This window comes from Scleropages formosus, chromosome 20 (genome assembly GCF_900964775.1).
Source record: "Scleropages formosus chromosome 20, fSclFor1.1, whole genome shotgun sequence".
Taxonomy (NCBI): domain Eukaryota; kingdom Metazoa; phylum Chordata; class Actinopteri; order Osteoglossiformes; family Osteoglossidae; genus Scleropages; species Scleropages formosus.
In genome coordinates, this window is record NC_041825.1 from 543231 (window position 1) to 566000 (window position 22770).

At 52.5% G+C, this 22770-nt stretch overlaps 1 protein-coding gene across 1 annotated transcript; it reads left to right on the forward strand.

The window, feature by feature from the left end:
* Positions 1–30: 30 nt before the first annotated feature.
* LOC108919148 (rho-related GTP-binding protein RhoN-like) lies at positions 31–22512 on the forward strand. Its single transcript, XM_029247026.1, has 5 exons — positions 31–385; positions 1391–1478; positions 14827–14936; positions 17432–17566; positions 19974–22512. The coding sequence occupies exons 1-5, from the start codon at positions 251–253 to the stop codon at positions 20229–20231; spliced, it is 726 nt and encodes a 241-aa protein (XP_029102859.1). The 5' UTR covers positions 31–250; the 3' UTR covers positions 20232–22512.
* Positions 22513–22770: the final 258 nt, after the last annotated feature.

A 22770-nucleotide genomic window follows, 5' to 3' on the forward strand; every position in this document is an offset into this window, starting at 1 on the left:
TGGGCGCGCGCGCGGCCGCTGGGTGGGGACGCTCGCGGTTCGCGGAGAATCGAGCGCTCCGCCGCGCGGCCCCGAACCACACGGGGCGCGCATTCATTGCGCGGCGCGGCGGGGCGGAGAGCAGAGCGCGATCGCGAGCGCAACGGATCGGGGTTCGAGGAGCTCGCGCACGTTCTCAGCGCTGCCTCCTTCGCCGCGGACCCCCGATGTGGAGGCGGAGTCGGGCGCGCGCGCCGCACTGAGCAGCACCATGGAGCGCAAGGAGAGCAAGAGCAGCAGCGGCAGCGGCAGCGGCAGCAGCCGCTGTAAAATCGTGGTGGTGGGAGACGCGCAGTGTGGTAAAACGGCGCTGCTGCACGTCTTCGCCAAGGACTCCTACCCAGAGGTACGGCTCGGCTCGGCTCGGCTCGGCTCGGCTCGGCTCCCCGGACACACACACAAGACAAGTTCAAGTTGTTGTGTGCCTTTTTCGGTGGGGACGCACTAACTGATCCATGATCCCTCCCTGACACACACTTGGCGACTTGGTCCGAGGCTTCACCTCGGACACACACTTGGTGCGGAGACACCGATCCCTCCCTGGACACACACTTCACAGAGTCCAAGAGAAGAGGTATAAGTTATAAGTTATTGCACAGACACCCAGTCGCGTCGGTCGCAACCAATTCGATGCGCTGGAGTTCTGGGGAGCGTAGAGCGCGCGCACACACACCACACACACACACACTCACACCTCACACACCACCTGCTGCTGCTGCGAGTCAAGTGTTCCCCTGCCCTGGTGTCACGGCGATGCTCCACGCTGGAGCCCCGTGCCGCGTCGCGCGCGCTCGTTCCCTTCGAGTTGCTGGTTCGGACCCGATGCGCTGGACGCCTCGCGCGCCAATGTGAGGCACGCGACGCTCTTCTTGAGTTTCTAACCCCAAACGAGTGTTTGTAAAAGTAAAAAAAAAAACGTAACGAACAAATGCCGAGTATGTTAAGGCTCTCAATGGATGATGTGGCAACAAAAACGCGCTCGAGTTATTATAATATATCGCCAATAATATGCGACATGATTAAATTCTTCCTCAAGAAGAAACATCAGACAAAAGTACATTCTGTTATTAATAGTTATCATGATTATAATTGTCAATCGTTGTCATTGTCTGTTTGTCTCTAAATCGGTGACTTCGCTCATTGTCCTTCTTCTTGTGACTATTATTATTATTATTATTATAACGTGGACCGAACATTTGACATTTAGTAAAATAAATATTGTTTTCCCACCTTGAGTAAAATCTCCCCTCAAAATGACCCAATAACTCTGCCTATGAATTATTAATAACTAACTGTATTATTGGTGATGTCGCGCGCGCGCCGCTCACGTGACACGTGCTTCTTATTGCAGAATTACGTGCCCACGGTGTTCGAGAACTACACGGCCAGTTTCGAGATCGATAAGCAGAGGATCGAGCTGAACATGTGGGACACGTCAGGTATGTGCGGGTGCGCGAGCGCGCGTCTGTGCGTGTGTTAAGGATTCGTCTCGCTGCTGGAGGACAGACTTTCTGCATCATCCTCACCATGAACAGTGGCGAGACGGACACGACACGTCTGTCCATGTTTCAAACAAACAAACAAGCAAGCAAACAAACAAACACACACAGCTGTGTTTCAACGTGGAGCACAGTGCAACACGCGCGCGCACACACACACACACACACACACAAAAGTTCCCTTCACCTTCTCCTTCCTTTTGTTGAATGTGTCGGAATTGACCTGAACCCACGTGTGTCACCGGGGCTGTGGGACGTGGACGTAGGACGTGCACCTGGGCCCTGGAGCAGGACACTCTGACTGCGTCTCTTCCATCCGCTCTTCAACTTTAAGTTAAAGACACATAGAAACTCTCTCGAACTGAATTTGGACATTGGAAGTGTGATCTTTGTGTGTGGGGGAAATCCCGGAGGCTGTGCACTGGTGCGCTTCGGTGCGGCTTTAACGAGCCCTGTCGGGGGGGCGGGGGGCTCTCATTTCCGCGCTCCTCGGCGCACAGTCCCACTGTGGTGTCGTTCCTTCGGCCTGGGGTTCGACGCCGGGGCTGCGTGTGCGTGTCCCCATGTTTACCGCCTTTTGCATATACAGTACAGTAAACACGATTTCAGATGTGATGCTTCCCATCCAAAATGTAACACACACACACATCCTTCAGACCCTTAACTACGCAGAGTATTGTGGGAGCCTTTGTCCTCCTCTTTATGCTGCGCTGTGGACAAACCGTCTCGCACGTCCCCTGGACGCCATGGCACGGCCCTGGTACCAGCACCTCTCTCCGGTCTCCTAGAGGAAAAAGTCTGTAAAGATCTGCTGGGAAAATAGAGCTGTTTTGTTACACATATAATTACCCTGGTAAGTCTACAGTAGACTGACTGCTGAACCATTTAAGCGCAAAGACCAAGAAAAAGCCATCAGGCAAACTTGACAAGACGCCCTGTCTAGTCTGTCCCGTTGTCCAGGTATTTCAGTGTGTGGACAAAGCAGGGGCTGATGGGAGACCACCTGTAAGGATGAGGCTAGGGAGCGTGTCGCAATCGGTTACCGTGGCGACGTGTTCACCGAAAGGGTTCAGGCCATTGCGTTTACTTAGCTTACACTTTTCTCCAAAGCGACTTGCTGTCTGGTCTGGTCCAGCCCCAACCATGAACCCTCAGACAGCTTCTTCTAGCGCATTCCACACTCAAACACACTGGTGTGGAGACGACTAATAATCGGGCAGCTTCTCCCAACGTATCAGTTCTCATATCTTTCGCCGTCACCATTGTGACCAGCGAAATGGTCATTTTAAATCCCCTTAAAAATAATGAAGACACATCACGTTCCAGTCGACAGGGTTTTTGTAACTGGCGCATGTTTGGATCACCTCCTTCGCACCCCGTGATTCGCCGCCAAACGGTCGCGTTCGACATCCTCTGCAAGAGTGAAATGCAGAAATGTCGAGTAAATACTAAATATCCTCAGCATGCAGACGTAGGTTTGGATTTAGGACATTTTGACACGTTGCTACAGACATATGGTTGCATCATCACAAGGTTTTTTTACTTTTTAATATTTATGGTGTCAGTCATTGCTCCAGGATCTCTCTCCTCTGTTCTGAAGGCTTGTAACACCTCCAGGTGTTTGCAGAACACGCTGAGCACAGTGACAGAACAGGTGTGCGCTTGTGCTCGCGCACAATCCTCCTCCGGTTCCTGAGGTTCCTGAAGTTTATCTCTTTAGACGACCACTGTATCTAAAAGATGAAAGTATCAACAAGTAGAAAAATAACATTGTTGATACTTTCATTTTTCTAAACTAAAGCAAAGGTGGGGGAGGGGGCACACATGAACGTACTGAAATACCCTCGTTTTGGGAAAGAGTTTTGGTGGGGTGCGTTCATCAGTGCCATATTAATATGAAGGACCTAATAGGGAGTAGAGCCTCTCTTTGTCTTCTCAGCAGCCTCAGCCCAGCTCGTGGAATGCTGTCGTACAAGTCTTGAGCTGTGTGTCATGGGAAATTGCTCCATTCTTCAAGAAGAAAAGCCTCCAGTTCTTTGGGAGGTGAAGGAGGTGGAAATTGACTCCACACTCTATGCTTCAGAACTTCCCATAAGGGTTCGGTGACGTTTAGATCGCGTGACTGGATAGGCCATGGAAGGAGTTTGACTTCATGCTGGTGTTGATGGTGGCATTAGCATCCTGGAAAATGAGAACACCATGAGGGAGCAGGGTTTGCACCATAGGGTGCATCTAGTTCTGTGAAATGGCCTCATATTCCTGAACCGTTATCTGAACATGCGGAGCAGTCATTGACCTCATGACCCTCAGTAGGTGGTTGCCCAAACCATTACAGATGCCTCACCGTGAATAACAGCTGGCAGCAGAGGTCGAAGGCATCCTTTGCTTTTCTTCGGACCTGTCTGGATGTAGAAAATAGTGTCAAAAATTAGTCTCTGAATTACTTCAAATTACTTTTCTTCCTTTCCCTTTCCTCAGGGTCCAGGTTTTGTGCTCCTTACACTGGATACAAGTGATTTGTGAATGGCAGGCCTGCCATAAATTCCAGTTTTGTGAAGGTCACCACATACACTTCTTGCTGACACTGGGTCACAGAGGTGCTCATTCACTTCTGTGGTCATTTTTGAGGCTGAACTTTTGGGGCATTTAGCAACTGTGCTGTGAAGTGTCCCGGTCTGTGAATTTCGACTTGTCACTACTGTTCCTCTTCGCTGATGCAGTTTGTCCATGTTTGCCATATGCTGACACACACACACATACACACACACACACACACTGCTAACTGGAAATCAACCTAAGCTGACTCACCTTTGCAGCTGCAGGTTTAACTGTGATTCACTTCTAAGTTGAACTACTTTATTATGTGACATTTCTGCTATTTTGTCTATCCTCTGTACTACTTCTCTCTAAGTAGCACCAATGTTATGACTTTGAGCAACCAGCACTTAGAGACAATAAGGGCGGTTTAAGGTCCAGTAGTTCCCAAAAACTGCACCAGTGATGCAGTGACTGTGTTTGATTCTCCTTCACTTACACAGCAGGAATATCAGAGGAATGTAGCCCTGCTGTACCCTTCTGGCTCCGTTAACTGTGTTATGCAGTATATTACTATACACGTGGTATATTGTTGCACCATATGTACCCAGAAGTGCTAAACTGATAAGGCTTTTCATAATGACGCCTGAGACCAGGAGAGATGTGCGTAGCTACGCTTTCCGCCGGTGGACATGCATGGAGAAGCACAACAGATTGCACGCGCTGGCAAATCCCATTACGGACGGTTTCCAAGCAGCAAGCGGAACACCGGCACCGACGTGAGATGAGGTCCTCCTGAAAAATGTTAATGTAAATGAAAGTATGTCTGGACCCAGTGCGCCGGGGACCTTCCGACAGCTCCGAGTGGATGCGTTTATCCCAAAGAGCGCCGCAGGCTGCCTCAATTTCGGTCTTCATTCTTCATGGGCGCCCTGCAGGAGTTGGCGTCGCTGCTTTCTGTAGGATTACGTTTAAGTGATTCCACCTCATCCGTTACCCCGTCTTCTTGACACCTGCGCTGATGCGTGTCACTCCGCTGTCCCCTGGAGCGGCAGCACCCCGTTCCCGCACAACGTCCATTAGAAACCCCCGGTAGAACAGAAGGCCGCTGATTTTACATGCATTTCATCCAGATGCCTCCCTAGCTGATTTGAAGTGTGTAACATGTTCCTGTTTTTCGTGGAGCCTGGTGTTATTCCCGTCTTCTCAAACTTGTGACCGTCTTTAGACCGCGTTGTCTGTCGGTCATAGGCACTGGAGCCACGCTTGCCCGCTGCAGCCACCGGTGTTGCCCAAGGCTCTGACGGGAGCCCGAGATGGACCGTGGAGCCCTGAGAACGTGGAGTATCAACGACCGGAGCGAGTCGTACACTAAGTGCCTGAGCACGAAGGCCAGGCGGGAGAGCCCGTTTCGCACTGGCGGACCGTTGAAAAACTCATCCTGAGAAGCTCGATGGCGCTGTTAGCTGCACACGCGCGCCAGCTGGACTTCGTGCTTAAGAGGAGCCGTGAGGGCTGCGCGGCGAACACAAGAAGAACATGTGTGAGGAACGTTTCCTCAACGCGTGTGTCTGCGCGAGCTGGCGACCCCCGTGTGTGGCCGACAGCGAGCGTTACGGTCGAGTTAGCTGGATGCGTGCGCTCACAGGAGAGTGTCTGGTGTGTGCGGTCCAAATCGAACGTGAAGGCTTCCCGCCTGGGCTCTGGTTCGTAGCGGTTTGCCCAGGAGGGGTACCACCCGGGGGCATCTTCCAGGCCAAAGGGACAGCTATTGCTGGAGCGAACAGGCCGTTCTCTCTCCGTGGCCCGTTAGTGGCATTATGTAACCGCAAATTAGCAACACGGTGTAAGTGACGGGGGTGGGGGGTGAGGGGGTGGTACTGGAGGTGTTGGGGCACTAGGAGGTCCAGCGCTGCTGACAGGAGCACAGGGGCTGTAATTAACCCGTCACTCCTCCGCATTCAGTGGCTGGAGTGGTGAGTGCCAGCGCCATCCATCTCTCTCTCTCTCTCTCTCTCTCTCTCTCTCTCTCTCTCTCTCTCTCTCGTCCTGTCTCTGTCTCTCTCTGTCTCTCGCTCACTCTCTCAACAAGGTCATGGCTACCGCTCCTTTCCTATGATTCCTGTAATGAGCGTTTCTGCGGAGCGCTGATGCTTTCCTCTCTGCACAGATTTTCCTGTAAGTGTCGCACACACCTCTTCTGGATGCTTCCAAATGGCTTAAACTCCTTTGGCTCCTTTCCCTTCTCATCATCTCCTGCCATGTTCTTCTCATTGGAGCCTAGATAATTACCTCATGTGTGACTCACTCTGCACGTGCGTGAACTTCTGGGAAGACGACAGGTTAACGTTCCATCATTCTTCTCAATTGTTATTGTTGTTGTTGCTGTTTATTTGGCAGCCTGTTCTCCCTAAGGTGGCTACAGGGTTCGAGTGGCACTCTCCAGGAAGACATGCAAAGCGCTGACCTGGGTTGGAAAGCAGGAGCTTTAACCATGTGTAGGCAGAGCTGGATCTCTGTAGTCTAGGCCAAGAGTGTGAGGGATACGCAGCTGTGTGATAAACTCGATGTACGATCGGTGCCCTTTGTGCGCAGAAGCTCAGCTGGGCTCTTCACCGTTTCCTACGTGCGTTAACAGAGCCGCTGATGTTCTGATAAAGATGCTCATGGAAAAGTCAAAAAGCTAGATTTGCAGCCAACTGCTTTTGCTGGCACCAGGTTGTCAGGGCTGTGCTCGTATGTGACAGATGGAACTGCGCCGTGTTTCCTCATAGCTGGAATCCACCCATGGGGGGGGGTTGCGCGCTTCACCTGCTCTCTGCCTTTCTTGTTCAGCGGCCGTCGATGTGCCGCGGCACCACCCCGAGGAGCCGCGTGGTTTCGGAAAACCCAGCCGGTCCTGGGAAGAAGCACACGCGCGGCAGCAAAGAAGAGCGTGGCTGTAGGAAGGACTCAAGTTGTGACACATGAAAAGCCATGTTGTTTATCGGTAAAACTCGAGCATTTCGACTGTTAAAGAAGGGTGGTAAGGTGGAACTCGACACGATCGTCCTTCGTGTAGGCCGTATATTTTGGCTTTGACACCAACGCCGTGACAGAAGTAGTTCAGCTCCTAAGGGAGGAACGCTGTGCTCGATGAACTCCACGCTTCATCTGCGCTCATTCAGCATTTCGTCGAAGAGGCGACTTGCCCACATCAGTCCCGATAAAGTGACGGTGCTCGCCTTGGTCTCAGAGTGACGCCTTCCGCTCGCACGGCGTTCCCGCTCCGAGAGGATCTCGGCGAACTTGAATGGAGGGGGCTTTCACTCTTTGTAAAGCCCCCAGTCTTTGTGTACCCAGCATCCTACGGGAGCGGCAGCAGCTCTGACCCGGCGACCCTGCCATTATGGCTCCGCTGCTCAGAAACGAGGGGGAGGGGCGTTTGGATGAGTGCCTTGGGCTGCCAGCTATACAAAGAGCCCACGGAATTGAATGGTTCGGTCTGTTTTCTCAGCTGGGGATGGGAGCCGTGTGGCCCCTCATGATGGTGGAGAGCCACGTGGAGCAGGTGGAAGGGGATCAGGGATGGAGAACAGTAAAGCACCTTCCTAATAGCTCTAGTGCATCTCACCATTAAGTGCAGAGCCCCCGCTAAGAGCCCCGGCCCTTCAGGGCCTGTAGAGATGGGGTGTCGAGTCGAGCCGAAGGAGAAGCAGTGCCGCAGTGCCACAGAGCAACAATGTAACACTGCATTGAGAGCCCTCTGCATTTTACACAAGGGGTCAAGTTTTCACCAGCCACACACTGAGAGAAGTGGGTCTCATAGAGATTTTAGAGACAGACAGATAGAGACCTGTCTTGAATGTGTAAAGGGATTCAGCAGTCCCGAGGGACAGAGGGAGCTTGTTACGATGCTTTTGATTTTAAGTCTCTAGTGTACTGCAGCACAGCAGAAATGACCTTTGGAGCTCCCCACTTCCCCAAAAGAGTGACAGCAAAGAGTCAAAATAGACCGAAGACCGAGGAGTTTGCGCGGTCCAACCCGTCACGGCACCCATCGGATATGGGTGCGAAAGTTTTGGCTGTCAGCGATGTTATGTTGGGACGGCACTATTTCTGCCTTGCAGGACCTCTTGCTCTCAAGGTTGTGCCGTGCTGCATGAGCTCAGCATTTCGGCGTGACCGGAGCTCTCGCTCGGCTAAACTAAAGACGTTGCATAAAAAAGGGCAAAAGTTCAGCAGAAGCCGTTCCAGTATCACTTTAGTGACTTTGGTGTTTGCTTTTTTCGAGCTTTTCACCCAGCTCCTTCTCGTTTTTACGTACTTATTCATTTAGCCTGTGCTTTTGTTCACAGTGACTTACTGGTTAATGGCGTACGGTTCATTAGCCCTAAAAGGCTCGGTAAACTTAGCGCTGCGTTGCTCCCCTATCGTACAAAGTGTTTAGAGCAGCAATTCATGATTTGTAGCGTATTGTGCAACAGCAAGTAGCCCTTCGGTGCTGCACATAGAACCTTCTGGTAATCGCTGATCGGGGGCAGTGCCTTAGCAATACTCTGTCAGGTATTGGTCCACCCGACCCTGTTATGTCACCCCCCACGAGGTCCATTTTCGTTCGGAGATCCTGAGTGCAGAGCTGCGAGGACTTGTGGACGATTGGGGACGGGACCAACGCGCATATCGGCCCCAGTCTGGAGATCATCTGAAACACGGGAGATATTGGAAATCAATGCTTTGTCAAGTCCTGCTTGCTAAGGGTTGTCTGATTGCCCAGACTCCAACCCCAGGCCAGCAAGGCCCTCCAGTCCCCCAAGCCGCCCCCCTCGTTTACCTAAGTGTGCCCTCCAGTTCAATAATGCAGGAGGTGGGGGGCGTCTGCCCGGCACCCGCCTGCCGCCTGCCCCCTGCCTCCCGTAGAGCAAACTCATTACGAGCAGAGCGGCCGTGCGGACGTGGCGGGCGCAGGGCTGGAGATGTTGCTGGGCTCACGCCGCAGTTCATCAGATCAGCTCCTGGCTTGGAGTGTCGCTTTCTGCGCACCTGCTCTTTCCGAAGCGCCTGCAACTCAGCAGGAAGGTCCCGTAACTGTGGCCCCGTCTCGCGTGCCGCCGAAATGCGATTCTTCGCCAGGACGGACGGGCTTGGGGCAGGCGAGACGTCCTTCGGCTCCTTGATGCGGTCGTCTGGGCACGTGGGATAGATTCGTCATTCCTGCGGATTCCGCGTGCGGGCCTTCGATAAGAACCAAGGAATGGATCGTCTAAACCTCGTAGAGGAATGCGGCAGCACCGCGACCTAACTCCTCCGCACAACAGTGATTTTAAAGCAGGAGAAGTTCAGTTTCGCGTGTAAAAATGAAAGAATGGTTTGACTGCCAAAGTGAGCCTCGGTGATCCGTGACCCGTTGCGCTGCACCGTCTTTGGACCGGCGACTCGAAAGCTAATCTCTTTGTCACGTGTAGCGTTCACGTAGTCTTCCGCATCTATTCCTGTCTGATGAAATCTTTCTGGAGCGAAAGCAAAATTGTAATCTTAAAACCAAGTAGTTTCTTAAGAATTAGCCCCAGGATTAGCGTCATGGTTAGCATCACGGTTAGCGCCAGGGTTAGCACTAGCTTAAGCGTAGCCTAAACAACAACTCAAAGTGTCGGTGACTCGTGAGGATTAAAACGGGGGTGCAGGTGACGGGACCTTTCTGTCATGACTAAGGGTTCACACACACACACACAGAGTATATAGACACAGATCATACATTTCGTGGTTTCTCCCGAGCCTGTCACATGCACACTGCTCACTGCGCTAACCTCTGCTTTAAATCCGTGAAACAAGAGCAGTAACGTCGTAATGCGCTTCCGAGAACCTACGATTCGTACACCGGTAACGCATTGTTTTGAAATGTCTCCGGATTCCTAAGCGAGTTGTTTACTGAAGCAACTGCCTTTTCATGTGGACGTTCAGCGCGTGGTAGAGTCCAGCCTTCACCGCGGTCATCGTCCACGCCCTTAGCTGGCGTGACATATTTGTGTGATGCTGCATAAAGCTCGTAGGCCTTTAACACCCACGGAAGCTGTTGTGCGATGCAGGAGCGTAAACCGTCGGTCGCGCCGAAAGTGTCCCGGTCCTTCCGGAAACTCCGGTGTGGAGTTTCAGCCTCCGTCCGAATACCTGCTGAGTGACGAGCCCAACGGGTGAATCGGCTGCCAGGAGTAAAACGAGATATTCGGGTTCGCCCACTTCCTCGAAATTGTCGACGAGCTTTTATTTGCATATACTTTCCATAACTGCTCCTGGTTCCTTTTATTCCGAGTGTACTTGCTGTATTTGCACAGCTAAATATTGGCTCGGGATCAGGTTCGCGTGAAGCGGCTTCTTCGGGCTGCAACATCGGCGCGCCGCAGGTACCGCACTCGTCGTGTCCAGGTGGAGCGTCGAAAGCCGGACGTGACCGAATCTGTCATTTCTTCGCGCCCAAGGAAAAGATGCACATGCAGCCTAGAGCAGCTTGTGCGCAGGCAGCCCACGCTCCGTCCGGACGAGGGGAAACGCTGGCAACGGTTTAGACTTTTTAAAGTGGACTTCAACACTTTCCAACACACAGTAGAAGGAGCCAAAACGCTGAGACCTGGGCACAAAGACAAGGCAGAGGAAGGAAAACGGAGATGATAAGGAAGAAGAAAAGAAGGATATGAAGCTCAGGAGAAGCTCAGTACAGAAGGGTGAACAGGCTCCATTTACCAGTGTACAAGAGCCACACGTCACCGGCTGCTACACAGTGCTGTAGATCTTGTGAAGTTAGAGATAAATCCACATATGAGAGACAAAGAGTTGTCACGGTGTTGCTGTGAACTGCCCCAGCCCCCAGCCCCCAGCCCCCTCCTCCTTCCTCGTCCGTAGTTCATGAGCGTAAGAAGGCAGGGGATCAATATCTGCCACCCAGAGGCCTCTAATGGGGCCTAATGGCCGCTCCTTTGGCATCGTCAGTCCTTCGCCTCTTATTGATAACCTGGCTGGAGTCAGACTATATGGATTAGCTCATTATTGGTGGGCTGCAAGGGTCACGGGGTCACCTCCGTCTGGCTGATTTGTCAGAGGTGAGCCCTTACAATTTGCTCCCGTCTGCGTTGCAGCACTCATCACTGTACTGCACTCTTGCAGTATTACTGTACTCGTGTCCCCAGGTGAGCTGCAAATGGATGTTGGCAGATGTAGCAGTTCCATCTTATTCAGCTAATACTTTCTCCTGGGGGTGTGTTTTGCAGAAGGGAACAGAAGGAAAATCTTGAACAGAATTCTACGGAGGCGGCGCAAGGATGGACACAGTCCTGTCTTGAGACTCCAGCTTGTTACCCTGTCCTCCGTTTGTCCCTGTGAACCCGATGGTAAAGGGCGGGCGAAGGGCAGCTCCGGCGTTCCTCTGCTCCTCATCCCTCTCCTGTTCACCTCTACTCCGAGACAGCCGGTAGCATACTGGATAGTGTCGCTTCCTGTGGGACCTTTAGTAAGGTCCTTACCCAGAATTACTCCGGTACAAACTACGAATGGGTAAATGATCGTAGGTAGCTTAACGCTGCAAGTCGCTTTGGAGGAAAGTGTCGGATTAGTATAGATAAATATTCTGTTCCCTGCTCCTTCCTGGTTACCATGATATAGCCTCCGTAGCTTTGCTTCCTGCAACATTTTCCCTTCGGAAGTGTGTGTGGAGGCAGCAGTGCAGGAAATAAACGCAAAGCGGAATAATGGCGGCACATAATTCACATGTCGCAGGAGTTGAGCCGAGGGAGCCTCTTGCCTCATCATTCCCTGCCATCTCCCTTATTAGGGCCCCCCCATTCGGGGTAACCAGCGACACCGTGTTCCTCCATTTGCCGAATTACGGTGCCGCAGAAAACCACAAACAATACAGGGCACAAGGGTTGCATCTGCAGTGGAGTTTCTACTGACGTTAAGCGCATCACTCATCCTGGTAAGAGAGTAACTGGCTGCCCCCGTTGTGAAGATGATCGTGTCCCTGTTGCGAAAGGAGGCGTGTTTCCACCTGTATCTGCCCTCATAAGAGTTTTTGCATCTAAGCACCCTTAGCATTATTGCTAAAACCCATGTGCCGCATTGTCTTTGAAGAAGCCTTCGAGCAGCAGAGACACCGATGTTCACATGATCGGGACGGTGATGCGCTGCAAGGGCCTACGTGGACATAGCGCCTCGAAGGCCAGCAGCACCTGAACGTTGACGGACACTTCCGATATGAAGCGAATCGTCCGGACGCCCCTGCTGCGGGGGAGGCCGAGTGAGTAGAGGATGTTACGGCAACCGAGGACTCTGGTTTTAATTTCACTCGAGGTCCTGATCCCCTTGCTGGAGTCGAACCCCTGTCGTAAGGTTTGAACGAGACTCTGGTTGACAGATGTCTATAAAATCGTCGGGCTTCATGCGGCCCTTGGGAGCTTGAGGTTGCTGGCCGGCTGCTTGCGAAGCCCGGCGAGAAGCTGAGGATTACCACACCGCGGCCCGAGGAGCGGGAAACCAACCCCTCGTAGCTCCGAGCAGCGCCGCAGAGCATTAACCGTTTCAAAGCACACATCGGTGCGGTGGGGGCAGTTTTAGGGACGTTGTTGAGCAAACAGGGCTGCCCTGTAGGCTGGACAGGCGTCCTAAGCCGTTGGTTCTCCTCGGGGTCTCGAAGCTGAACCACATTTTGTCCGCGTGTTGTACCCTGCCTCACGCTCCCTGCTTCCAGGATAGGCTCTGGACCACCGCAGCTCCGTGCCGGGCTGGCGGTTATTGGTACTTAGCAGATGACTGTTTCGAAAGAGGAATCCTGGTTTAGCGCCTTCCTCAAGAGTACAACGGCATAGCCTCTTTTGAGACTGTAAAAGAGCAGCGCTCCGGTTGCAGTCGAACCCTTGTACGATCCCTGCTGCCCAGTGCACTGTTTCGAAGGGAGCAGCTCAGAGAGGCTGGACTGCAGCTGCTGCTCTCCTAACGCCCTGGTCTGGGACACACCTGCAGGTCACTGAGGTCCACACACCCTGTGGTCCGGCTGCCCGCCGTGACCTCACACGCACCAGTACCCGTCCCTCGGTGGAGTCGGGGTACGAGGAGCGTCGGGAGGCGTGAGGAGCGGAGACAGTAAACTGGCCCCTTCCTCCTCCTCGTCCGTCCACAACACACACAAAAATAAAACGGTGAGCTGGTAGCACACTGACTTCCGGACGCACGTGTGCTTCCGAATCCGTGTAAACGGCACTCCTCATCAGCGGGTTCGACACCCTCAGAGAGGGCGGACTTTTGGGAAGGTGTTCTTGTGAACAGCTGAAGAGCAAGCAGCTTTTCCAATTTAGGAGCCAGAACACGTGTGCCCACAGACAGACACACACACACACACACACGCCCGCGCAGCCTTGTTTTCTCACAGGAAAAACCTTGGGCCTTTATTGTCATGTTGTGTTTTTGTGCCAAAAGGAATGTCAGACATTGGTTTTTTTCTTGCCCAAAATCAAAGGCAGGCACACACACAAACACTCACACACACACAGAGTTCCTGTAAAGAGGCCGCAGTGTGTGTCTCCTGCCACCACCGCTCTGCCGTGTGTGTGATTGCAGCCGGGAGCAGCTCTGAGAAGTGGCTTTGCAGCTGCCGAGGGCGGTGCCCAGATGCGGCCGGAAGCGTCACAGAACAGCTCCTGTTTTACCGGGTGTTTAATTGGGGGGGGGCACCATCCCCCCCCTCCACTTGGTTTCAGCCCTAAAGCGCTGATTTGGCTGGAAAACAAAGGTAACAAGGAGGAATTCTTGATATAGGACTTATTGTGGTGCTTCACACACGGGCTGTTTGTGCCACATGAATCATCCCCATAAAAAATAATAAGAGCAACAGAGCAGGAGCAGCGTTTTTACACATACTGTACTGGTCATGTAAAGGGCGGGCACTAGGGGGCGTAGTGCTTGGAGCTGTTAACTTTGGACTCTGAGGATGTGCGTTCAAATCCCACCTTCTGCTGTAGTACCCTTCATTACAGGTACTTGTACCCTGAAGTGATGCAGTAAAAGTTACCCTGCTGCATGAATGGGTAAATGAGTGTAAGTCACTCTGGAGTAAAAACATCAGGTAAATGAGCAGAGCCCTTAGCGTTGCTGTGCCGCTCGGGTGGGCAGGCCCACTCCGCTCCGCTCTGAAGCCAGGTTCGAGGAATCTGGCCGCATGAGCTCCGGGGTACCGATGGACAGGCCACCTGGCCTATGTGTCCATCTGCCAGTGTTGGACGCTCGCCGCCGTGTCACAGGGCTCCTGGCTGAGCATCAGTCGCAGGGCTGCACCGCGTCCCTGCTGCTGGCGCCGCCGCCACCACATTAACATGCAGGTATGGATGAGGGTTAGAGTGTATGCACTCTTTGTGTGTGTGTGTGTGTGTGTGTGTGTGTGTGTGTGTGTGTGTGTGTGTGTGTGTGTGTGTGCTTGTACATTCTGTCTGCTGCACGGTGCTGTACTGAAATGCAGTGAAAAGGTGTGCAGTGTCACGCTGCAGCGGCAAGGGTTCGACAGAGATGACTGTCAGCTCACGTTGAGCTCTGGGCCTGAATGTACTCGCAGCATCCCAGGAGTGTGTGTCCTCTCTCCGCATCCACACGGCGGGGGTAGGGCAGGGCAGAGGGTGCCCATGATCTCAGAGGCCCCTGCGGGGTGTTTATTCTGCCAGGTACAGTCAGGCTGTATGACAAGCGCTGCAGTGGAGGATTGACCCTGGTCCGCGTGTGTGTATGTGTTTATCTGCAGGTTCTTCATATTACGACAATGTGCGGCCGCTGGCCTACCCGGATTCAGATGCCGTGCTCATCTGCTTCGACATCAGTCGCCCTGAGACTCTGGACAGTGTTCTCAAAAAGGTCAGTGTCTGTTGTGCTGCATGCCACACCGTGTTCCCCACCATAGTAATAATAATAATAATAATAATAACAACGTAGGGCATTAGGTACAATCGGGTTAGAGCCTCTACCTTTGGACTCGAAGGACTCAGGTTTGAATTCCACCTCTTACTACAGTACATGAGCAAGGTACTTACCTTGACTTGATACAGTAAAAATTACCCTGCTCTGTAACTGGGTAAAATCCCTGTGAGCATCTCTGGAGAGAAGTATCGGCCAAATGAATAGATATGTTGCGAACGAGTGCTGTACACACTGAGCACTCATAACTCAAACGCCGCGGTTCCTTCCTGGTTACTCACACACATGTCGTCCACATGGTTACCGTGTTTCAGGAGTCTCTTAATCGTGCTCCCGTAAAGAATGCTCCGGTGCCTTGAATGACCCCTAATTGTTCCCACACTGGGGTGTCAGTATTCATTAAGGAAACTTTGGTGAGCTCCAGCTCCCTGCTGCCTTGATTGGGACACATGCGCACACACACACACACACACACACACACACACTTCTGGCACGGACACACAGAGCGGAAAACCGACAGATGAGGAGAGGCGCTCAGTGCCAGATTGACTCACCTGCCAAGTGCGTGTCCCGCCAGCTGATCTCCATTTTACACACTGCGGGTCACCTGGCACCGTGCGAGAGGCCCGACTCCGTTTGGAGGGGAACCCCTCCCCCGCGCGACTGCCTTTACTGTCTGAGCCAAGAGCCCAAGAGCCCAAGAGCTCATCCCTTATGTGTGACCTTTAACCCCAGTACTTTGGCACATCACCTGCAGCTGCTGAGCACATTAACGCAGGACAGCTTCACGGTGTTGCACAGGGTCGCTATTCCAGCCCAGGCGGAACATCCACTGGACAGTCAGACATTGAGTGGGCGTTCAGTTTGTGGTGATAAAAGCTTTGTCCCGCAGTAAAGCTTCAGCTGTGTAGCTGGCCATTACTTGCTTTTGACCACACTGGACGTACTGTAAGAAATATTCCTGTATATGTGAATTTATATTCCTTCATACACACACACACACACACACACACACACACACACGCTGTCTGAAACCGCTCGTCTCAAGTGGGATCGTGGAGAACCGGAGCCTAACCCGGCAACACAGGGCGTAGGGCTAGAGGGGGAGGGGACACGCCCAGGACTGGATGCCAGTCCTTCACAGGGCACACCAAGCGGGACTCGAACCCCACACCTGCCAGAGAGCAGGACCCGGTCAAACCCGCTGCGCCACCGCGCCCCCCATTCATTTATATTTATATTTAAAAATTTATATTTCAGAGACTGTCTGTGTAACGAGGTTCTGATCACGCTCCGTAGTGTCAGTTTGTATTCTCTTACACAAGAGTGAGCAGACAAGCGGGCACGGGGTCCTGTACCCTGTTAGTACGCAGGGCCGGGGAGGGCGAGGCACCGTGTGCTGCGGGGGGACGCACTCATGGGTGTCAGGGCGCTGCCTGAGGCTTGCGGTCGGATTCCGCGAGAGATGAAACCGTGATTCATAGAGATTCGCGTCTAAGGGGGGGGCGGCGGATGAGTGACTCTCGGCACCTGGTCACCCAGAGGGCCGTTCTCCCAGTGTGGTCGCAGAATGTGCGCGAGTGTGTGCGCAGCGAGTCGCCAAAATTCCGCCGAAAATCCACCAAAAATCCACCCCCCCTCCCGATCTTTCGTGACATTAATCAGCGAAGCAATTTTTGAACAAATAACCCTCATAACGCGAAACCCGTGCACTTTAATCAAAGTGGGACTGCAGTACAAGTACAGAATTCTGTGAAAAATACTGTGTGGGTCAGTGTCCGGAACGGCAAATGTTCACTGGGGACAGTTTCGTCACGGTAATAATGGCTTTTGCGCTTATTGCAGAATTATGAATGATACGACCGCCTACTCTGAGCTGAATGCAGCGAGATTAAATACAGGCTCGGTGCCTTCGCTCGCAGTACTGCACCGCAGAATGTGGTAAAATGTCATATTTTAAAACACCATCTAAGATACTTTACATTGGAACTAATACACACACACGTTTTCAGAACCGCTTGTCCCAAACGGGGTCGCGGAAAACCGGAGCCTAACCCAGCAATACAGGGCACAAGGCCGGAGGGGGAGGGGACACTTCCAGGACTGGACGCCAGTCCGTCGCAAGGCACCCCAAGCGGGACTCGAACCCCAGACCCACCGGAGAGCAGGACCCGGTCCAACCCACTGTGCCACCGCGCCCCCTGGAACTAATACATTATTAGTGTTTCTCGTAATTATAGCGCGCATTTCGTGGACCTGCTTCCTGCCATAAAGATGAAACGTGGGCTCACGCTTCCCTCCGTGACACTCAACATAAAGTCCCAGTTTTTGCTGACAGCTTGTCAGAGATCCATTTCCAGTTCTACACACACACACACACACACACACACACACACACACACGTAAACATGACACGTGTTTTTTCCTCACTCCAGTGGCAGGGGGAGACGCAGGAGTTCTGCCCCAACGCCAAGGTGGTCCTGGTGGGCTGCAAGGTGGACATGCGCACGGACCTGAGCACGCTGAGGGAGCTGTCCAAACAGAGGCTCATTCCCGTCACCCACGAGCAGGTGAGGCCTTCGCCGCGGATCCCGTGGCGCTACTTTGTCTCCCCCGAAATGCCCCAAGACGCGAACGCTTTCGGCGCGAACATCTCCTAACCCTAATGGTGTTTAACAGCGGTAATGTGTGTAAGAGTGTCAACACGCCAGGCTGTGGCTTTCAGCAAAATGCGCAGGTAATAATTAGGAGTTGCTGAAATGAGTGACATCAGAAAGTAACTCTGTCTGACTGTGAGACACTGCTTGGATCGTGCGTGCGTGCGTGCGTGTGTGTGTGTGTGTGGCAGGTGAACCCTCTCCAGGTATAATTTCCCATAAATCCACTGCGGCACCTGGGAAAGCACCCTGGGCACGCTGGGCAGACTGGCCCAGGAAAGCAGTGAGATTCGAAGCGGATGCGAACGAGTCCGGAGGCTCATTCGCCGCCAGCGGAGCTTAGAAAAGCCTTAAAAAGCCGCCACCGCGCCGCGTTCCTTTCCCCCGGTAAACGACTGTTTGCCGCTGCTATTACGAGAGGCAGACGGAGGAAAGCGGGCCGCCGCCAACATGTTCCGTCTTGTTTTATGGCATCACGTGTCCTTTCGTACGCGTGTCGTGAGCCGCCAGAAATGGAATAACGAGGCTGTTGTGCTTTGTCGGGTCGTGCCGCTGTCCTGTACCCGTCGGTGCGACTGCGCTCTTTCGGCACGGAAGCCATTGCTTTAATAAAGGGGCACCAATAAGGTGGATTTAACTTCCGAAAACGGCTTTTTTCCCCCAAATACCGGAGGATTTGTGGGTTTTGTGCCCAGAACAAAGAAAGCGGAGAGGATTATGATGTGCACCGGGACGTTTTAATTGTCTGTCTCGGTGTCCCTTAGCTACCGCCGCGGCACTTGTTCTCCGAATCTGTGCATTTTAATAGCCTTTTTCCATGTAAATGGAGTCCTGTCTGACGCCGATTCCAACAAGAACTTAATTGTCTTTCCCCTGGAGGAACCGTGGACAAGAAAAGGATTTTTCCATTTTGGTCAACAAAGAGCTCAGTAGAGGCAAACGTAACATACGTGAAGCAAATGAGATAATAGGAAAATAAGACACAAGAAGCATAACTGGACCCGACATCCTCTTCTCGAAGATGTAGAGTAGGTCACTAAATGACTAAACGACTGAAGGACTAAATGACTAATTGACTAAAAGACTAAATAACCAATCATCTAAATGACTAAAGGACTAAATGACTAAATTAAATGACTAAACAATTAAACGACTAAATGACTAAATGTAAATGTAAAGTTTTGTTTCCACCTAGACACCTCTGCTGAACCGGACACTCGCATTTGTACTCAGTTTAGACTTTAATTCCAGCAACAAAAGAGCACCAAACCAGTGTGGCAAATACAGCCCTTTAGAGAGCAACAGATTTCACAGATCACTTTGTCCTTCAGGCACAAGGATGCTGATTCCCCAGGGACGTCCCAAAAGGGTCTTCATGTCCTCATCCTTTTGACAGTAGTGATCCTGGTAGCTCTGATCTCAGCTGTGTAACCTGATCTCTGTCTCTCTCTCTTTCTCACACACAGAGAGAGACAGACAGAGGACTTTGTTGTCCACAGTGAGTCTTGAGCACTGCCACTTCCTGGCATCTACTTTGAAATTTAGAAAGGTTTTGGAGAGGTGGCGTTGGGTTGTGGACTCAAGATGGTTCTGTTATTGCCCCTCTCGCACTCCCATTACTGCTCCTTTTCATTTTACCTTTTCTTGGGTAATCATTAAAAAGATGATTAAACACACAAGATTCTCCTATTTGACATCTCTATTTATAACATTTATAACATCTGTGAATGTCATCCCAGAGAGATGAGGTTCTCTCATCCACACTAAACATCTATCTATCTGTCTGTCTGCCTGCCTATTGACTTGGTGCTGTAACCCATGTAACAGTGACTAAATGTCAATGTTGTCTTAGACAACAAGTGTTCAAACTAGCTGGACGAGTGAGAAGGTCAGTGTGGTGGAGCTCAGCTACTCTCCACCTCGGCATTACAGCAACAAATCAGCTCTGAACACTTTGACCGACAGTAACAGTCAGTGCGGTCGTTTGGGCTGTCGGAGAAAAGCCCACGCTTTGCAAAGGCTAACGGCGTGCGTGACGCCGAATAAGGGTCCGACGGGACCGCGTTCCATCCGTCGATAGACCGTAAAGGGACGGCACATAGCGACTGCGCCTGAGGTAGATAACAAGCTCGTTGACAGCACGCACGCAAGCGCACACGCAGCAGTAATCTCTTTCTCTTTCCGTTGGAGCGGCGTGCCGATGAATGAACGCCGTCGCGCGTCTTAATAAGACGCGTGATGGTGCAGATGCAGTTCTTTGGATGGACAGCTTGGCTAACGACACTCCCCTCCTCCCCCCGCCCTCTCGTCCCCTCCCCAGGGCAGCGTGCTCGCCCGCCAGATCGGAGCCGTGGCTTACGCCGAGTGCACGTCCAAGGCGTCGGAGAACAGCGTGCGCGACGTCTTCCACATCACCACGCTGGCGTCGGTCAGCCAAGCGCTAAAGCCCCCCCCGCTGAAGCGCAGCGGCTCGCGCCGCGGCCTCAAGCGCATCTCCCAGCAGCCCGGTCGCGCCGAGCTCCTGGACAAACCCCCGGCCATGAGGAAGGACCGCGCCAAGAGCTGCGCGCTCATGTAGGAGGGGCGTCGCTGGAGTTGGAGGAAGGGGGGGGACGGGACTCTATTTATCACTCGGTCGTCGGACGTTTGCACTGCTGGGATCCCCAGCGGATAAGAAGATTGACAAGACCGCACCTCCGTCTGTGACGCTGTCCACCTGTCCACAGTTAACACCCTTCTGGAGAGAACGGCGGCAGTGTGGTGAGCGGGGAAAGTGCCACAAAAGGGTGCACACAAATACACACACACCGGTGTGCGTGCGTGCGTGCGTGTGTGTGTGTGTGTGCGCACATGCCCCGCAGGAACAGTGTGACCCCCACCCTGCCTTCACTTCCCTCTGTACGCAGCCCATTATATCCGATGGTGAGAATGAACACAAAAGGGCGAGTGTGTAAAGGTGCAGCTGGGATTCCGACCAAGAGAAAAGGAAGGACTTTGAAATGCGACGAGTGACAGATAATGTCGCTTATGATGATGATGATGATAATAGCCAGTGATGTTGCAGTAACTCTCGAGACCGTCGGCGTTAAAACCCTAGAAACCTCAGGTGCTTTCGAGTTACAGCTCCCTTCGTGTGTCTTCATGGCCGCGGTCACGATCGCTGTCCAACGGGGGACGTCTGGAACGGTTTTCCGCTCGTAATCCAAGGACGCATGGAAAGGCGCCACACGTTGGTGCGGTGTTTCTCCACTCTCTTTGTGTGAAGCTCAAATAGAGGATCTCGCTCTTCTCTGGGGACGGGAATCTCCCCTGCTGTGTCCCGTTCTTCTTTTTCCGGTGATGCCGTGTCCAGGTGTGGACTGCGCGTGTTGCCCGGGGACCCTCTGGGCGCGTTTGTGCTCCATTTGCACTGTGGACAGAATCTAATTATTATTTTATTATTTTGTGGCTTCTCTTATTCGTTCCGTCCGGCCCTGTGTGTCCTGTGTGAGCGTGTGTGTGTGCGCTCTGCGTGGCCCCCAGCTGGCTGCAGGAGGTGCTTTATGTATATTGACAAACGCAGCCCTGAACTGCGGCACAATAAAATAATTCTGTTTCCCAGGGATTTATGTTGTCTGCTGCGTTCCCAGACCGGTCGGTCGCTCCCTCGTACGCGGAGTCTGGAGCTCCGCCGGCCGCTCGGCCCACCTGCGGCTCTTCCGCTCCCAGGAGAACATCAGCATTCGTTCGTGCGAGACTCTGTAGTCCGTAGGCTGATCTGCGGACGTCTGCGACAAGAAACGGGCGTGGCGAGCCCTGCGGTGCGTCTCCCGTAGACGATCCCGTGAACCGTGACAAAGCGACAATCACGGCAACGGCATCTGAGAGCGCGGCGCTGAGAGCCCGGAGACACCTGGTCTCCACGGCTCAGCTGCGTGTCACGTGCGCGTAGGAGAACGAGCAGCTCGGCGGGGTCGGGGGGGGGGGGGGGGCTGTCGCGTCGACGCTTTGCACGCCCTCCTCAGAAAATAAAGGAACAGGAAGCCAGCAGGATGGGAGGGATCGATCGGGTCGGTCGCTGCCTCGAGGATGTTTCCTCCGGCGCCCCCACGGCGGGAGTGCGAGCTTTAGCGGGATTTGCTCGGCTTCGCGTGGAGCCGCTCGCCTTGGTCCCGCCGCCAGACCCAGGAGAGCGGCTGAAAGACCGAAAGGCCCGGTTGCAGGTTGAAGGAGCCCAGAAGGTTGTAGCGGAGCTCCGGGCCTGGGCTCATATAATTAATATCTCTAATACTGAAAAGCTTACCCCAGAAATGTGGGTGAACCAGTCCAGTCGAGGTCCCGCACAGGACTTTACCTGTTCTCGTGCCACACGCGGATTGTGAAGGGGCGTGGCGCCAGGTGCGTATTGTAGAGGTCACATCGCTCCGAAGAACACCGTACGGCTACGCGCTCATGATGCTTCTTTTCACTTGGTTGCTTCCATAATACTGTTAAATAGTTTAATAGGGGCAAACGAGACCGCCGGATAGCGGGACTAAATGTCTCAGACCGCACTGACACTTGGACACGTAGGCACAGATCATGCAGCTCAAGGACTTCCGGTCTAGCTCCTCAGCAAGGGATTTGATCCGACGCAGGAAATGGCCGAGACACAGGAAGTGTGTATCCTGTCCCCAGTGGAAACCAGCTTGGGCTATAATAGACCAATTCAAAAAAGACCGTCCTTTAGAGGCTTCTCGACCTGCCAGTATCTCACACTTCGGTAGCGTCAACAATACAGCCCTAGCGTGGTCTTTCCTGGGAATAGTACAGAATTAATACAATTTGTGCAAGTGAATAAATATTGACTAGAATAGTAATACTGAATAAATACTGACTAAAATAAATAATGAGTAAAATAGTAATGCTGAATAAATGACTAAAATAGTAATATGAACAAAATAATGACTAAAACAAATAATCACTGAAAAAGTAATACTGAATAAATACCGACTAAAATAAATAACGACTAAAATAGTAATACCGAACAAAATACCGACTAAAACAAAAAATGGCTGAAAAAGTAATACTGTATAAATACCGACTAAAATAAAAAATGACTAAAATAGTAATACCGAACAAAAACACCGACTAAAATA

Bases quoted from the DNA above. Each gene is read 5' to 3' on its own strand.
- LOC108919148 (XM_029247026.1), top strand. From the start codon at position 251: ATGGAGCGCAAGGAGAGCAAGAGCAGCAGCGGCAGCGGCAGCGGCAGC. The intron at 386-1,390 runs GTACGGCTCGGC...TTCTTATTGCAG, and splicing joins CCAAGGACTCCTACCCAGAG to AATTACGTGCCCACGGTGTT. The intron at 1,479-14,826 runs GTATGTGCGGGT...GTTTATCTGCAG, and splicing joins GAACATGTGGGACACGTCAG to GTTCTTCATATTACGACAAT.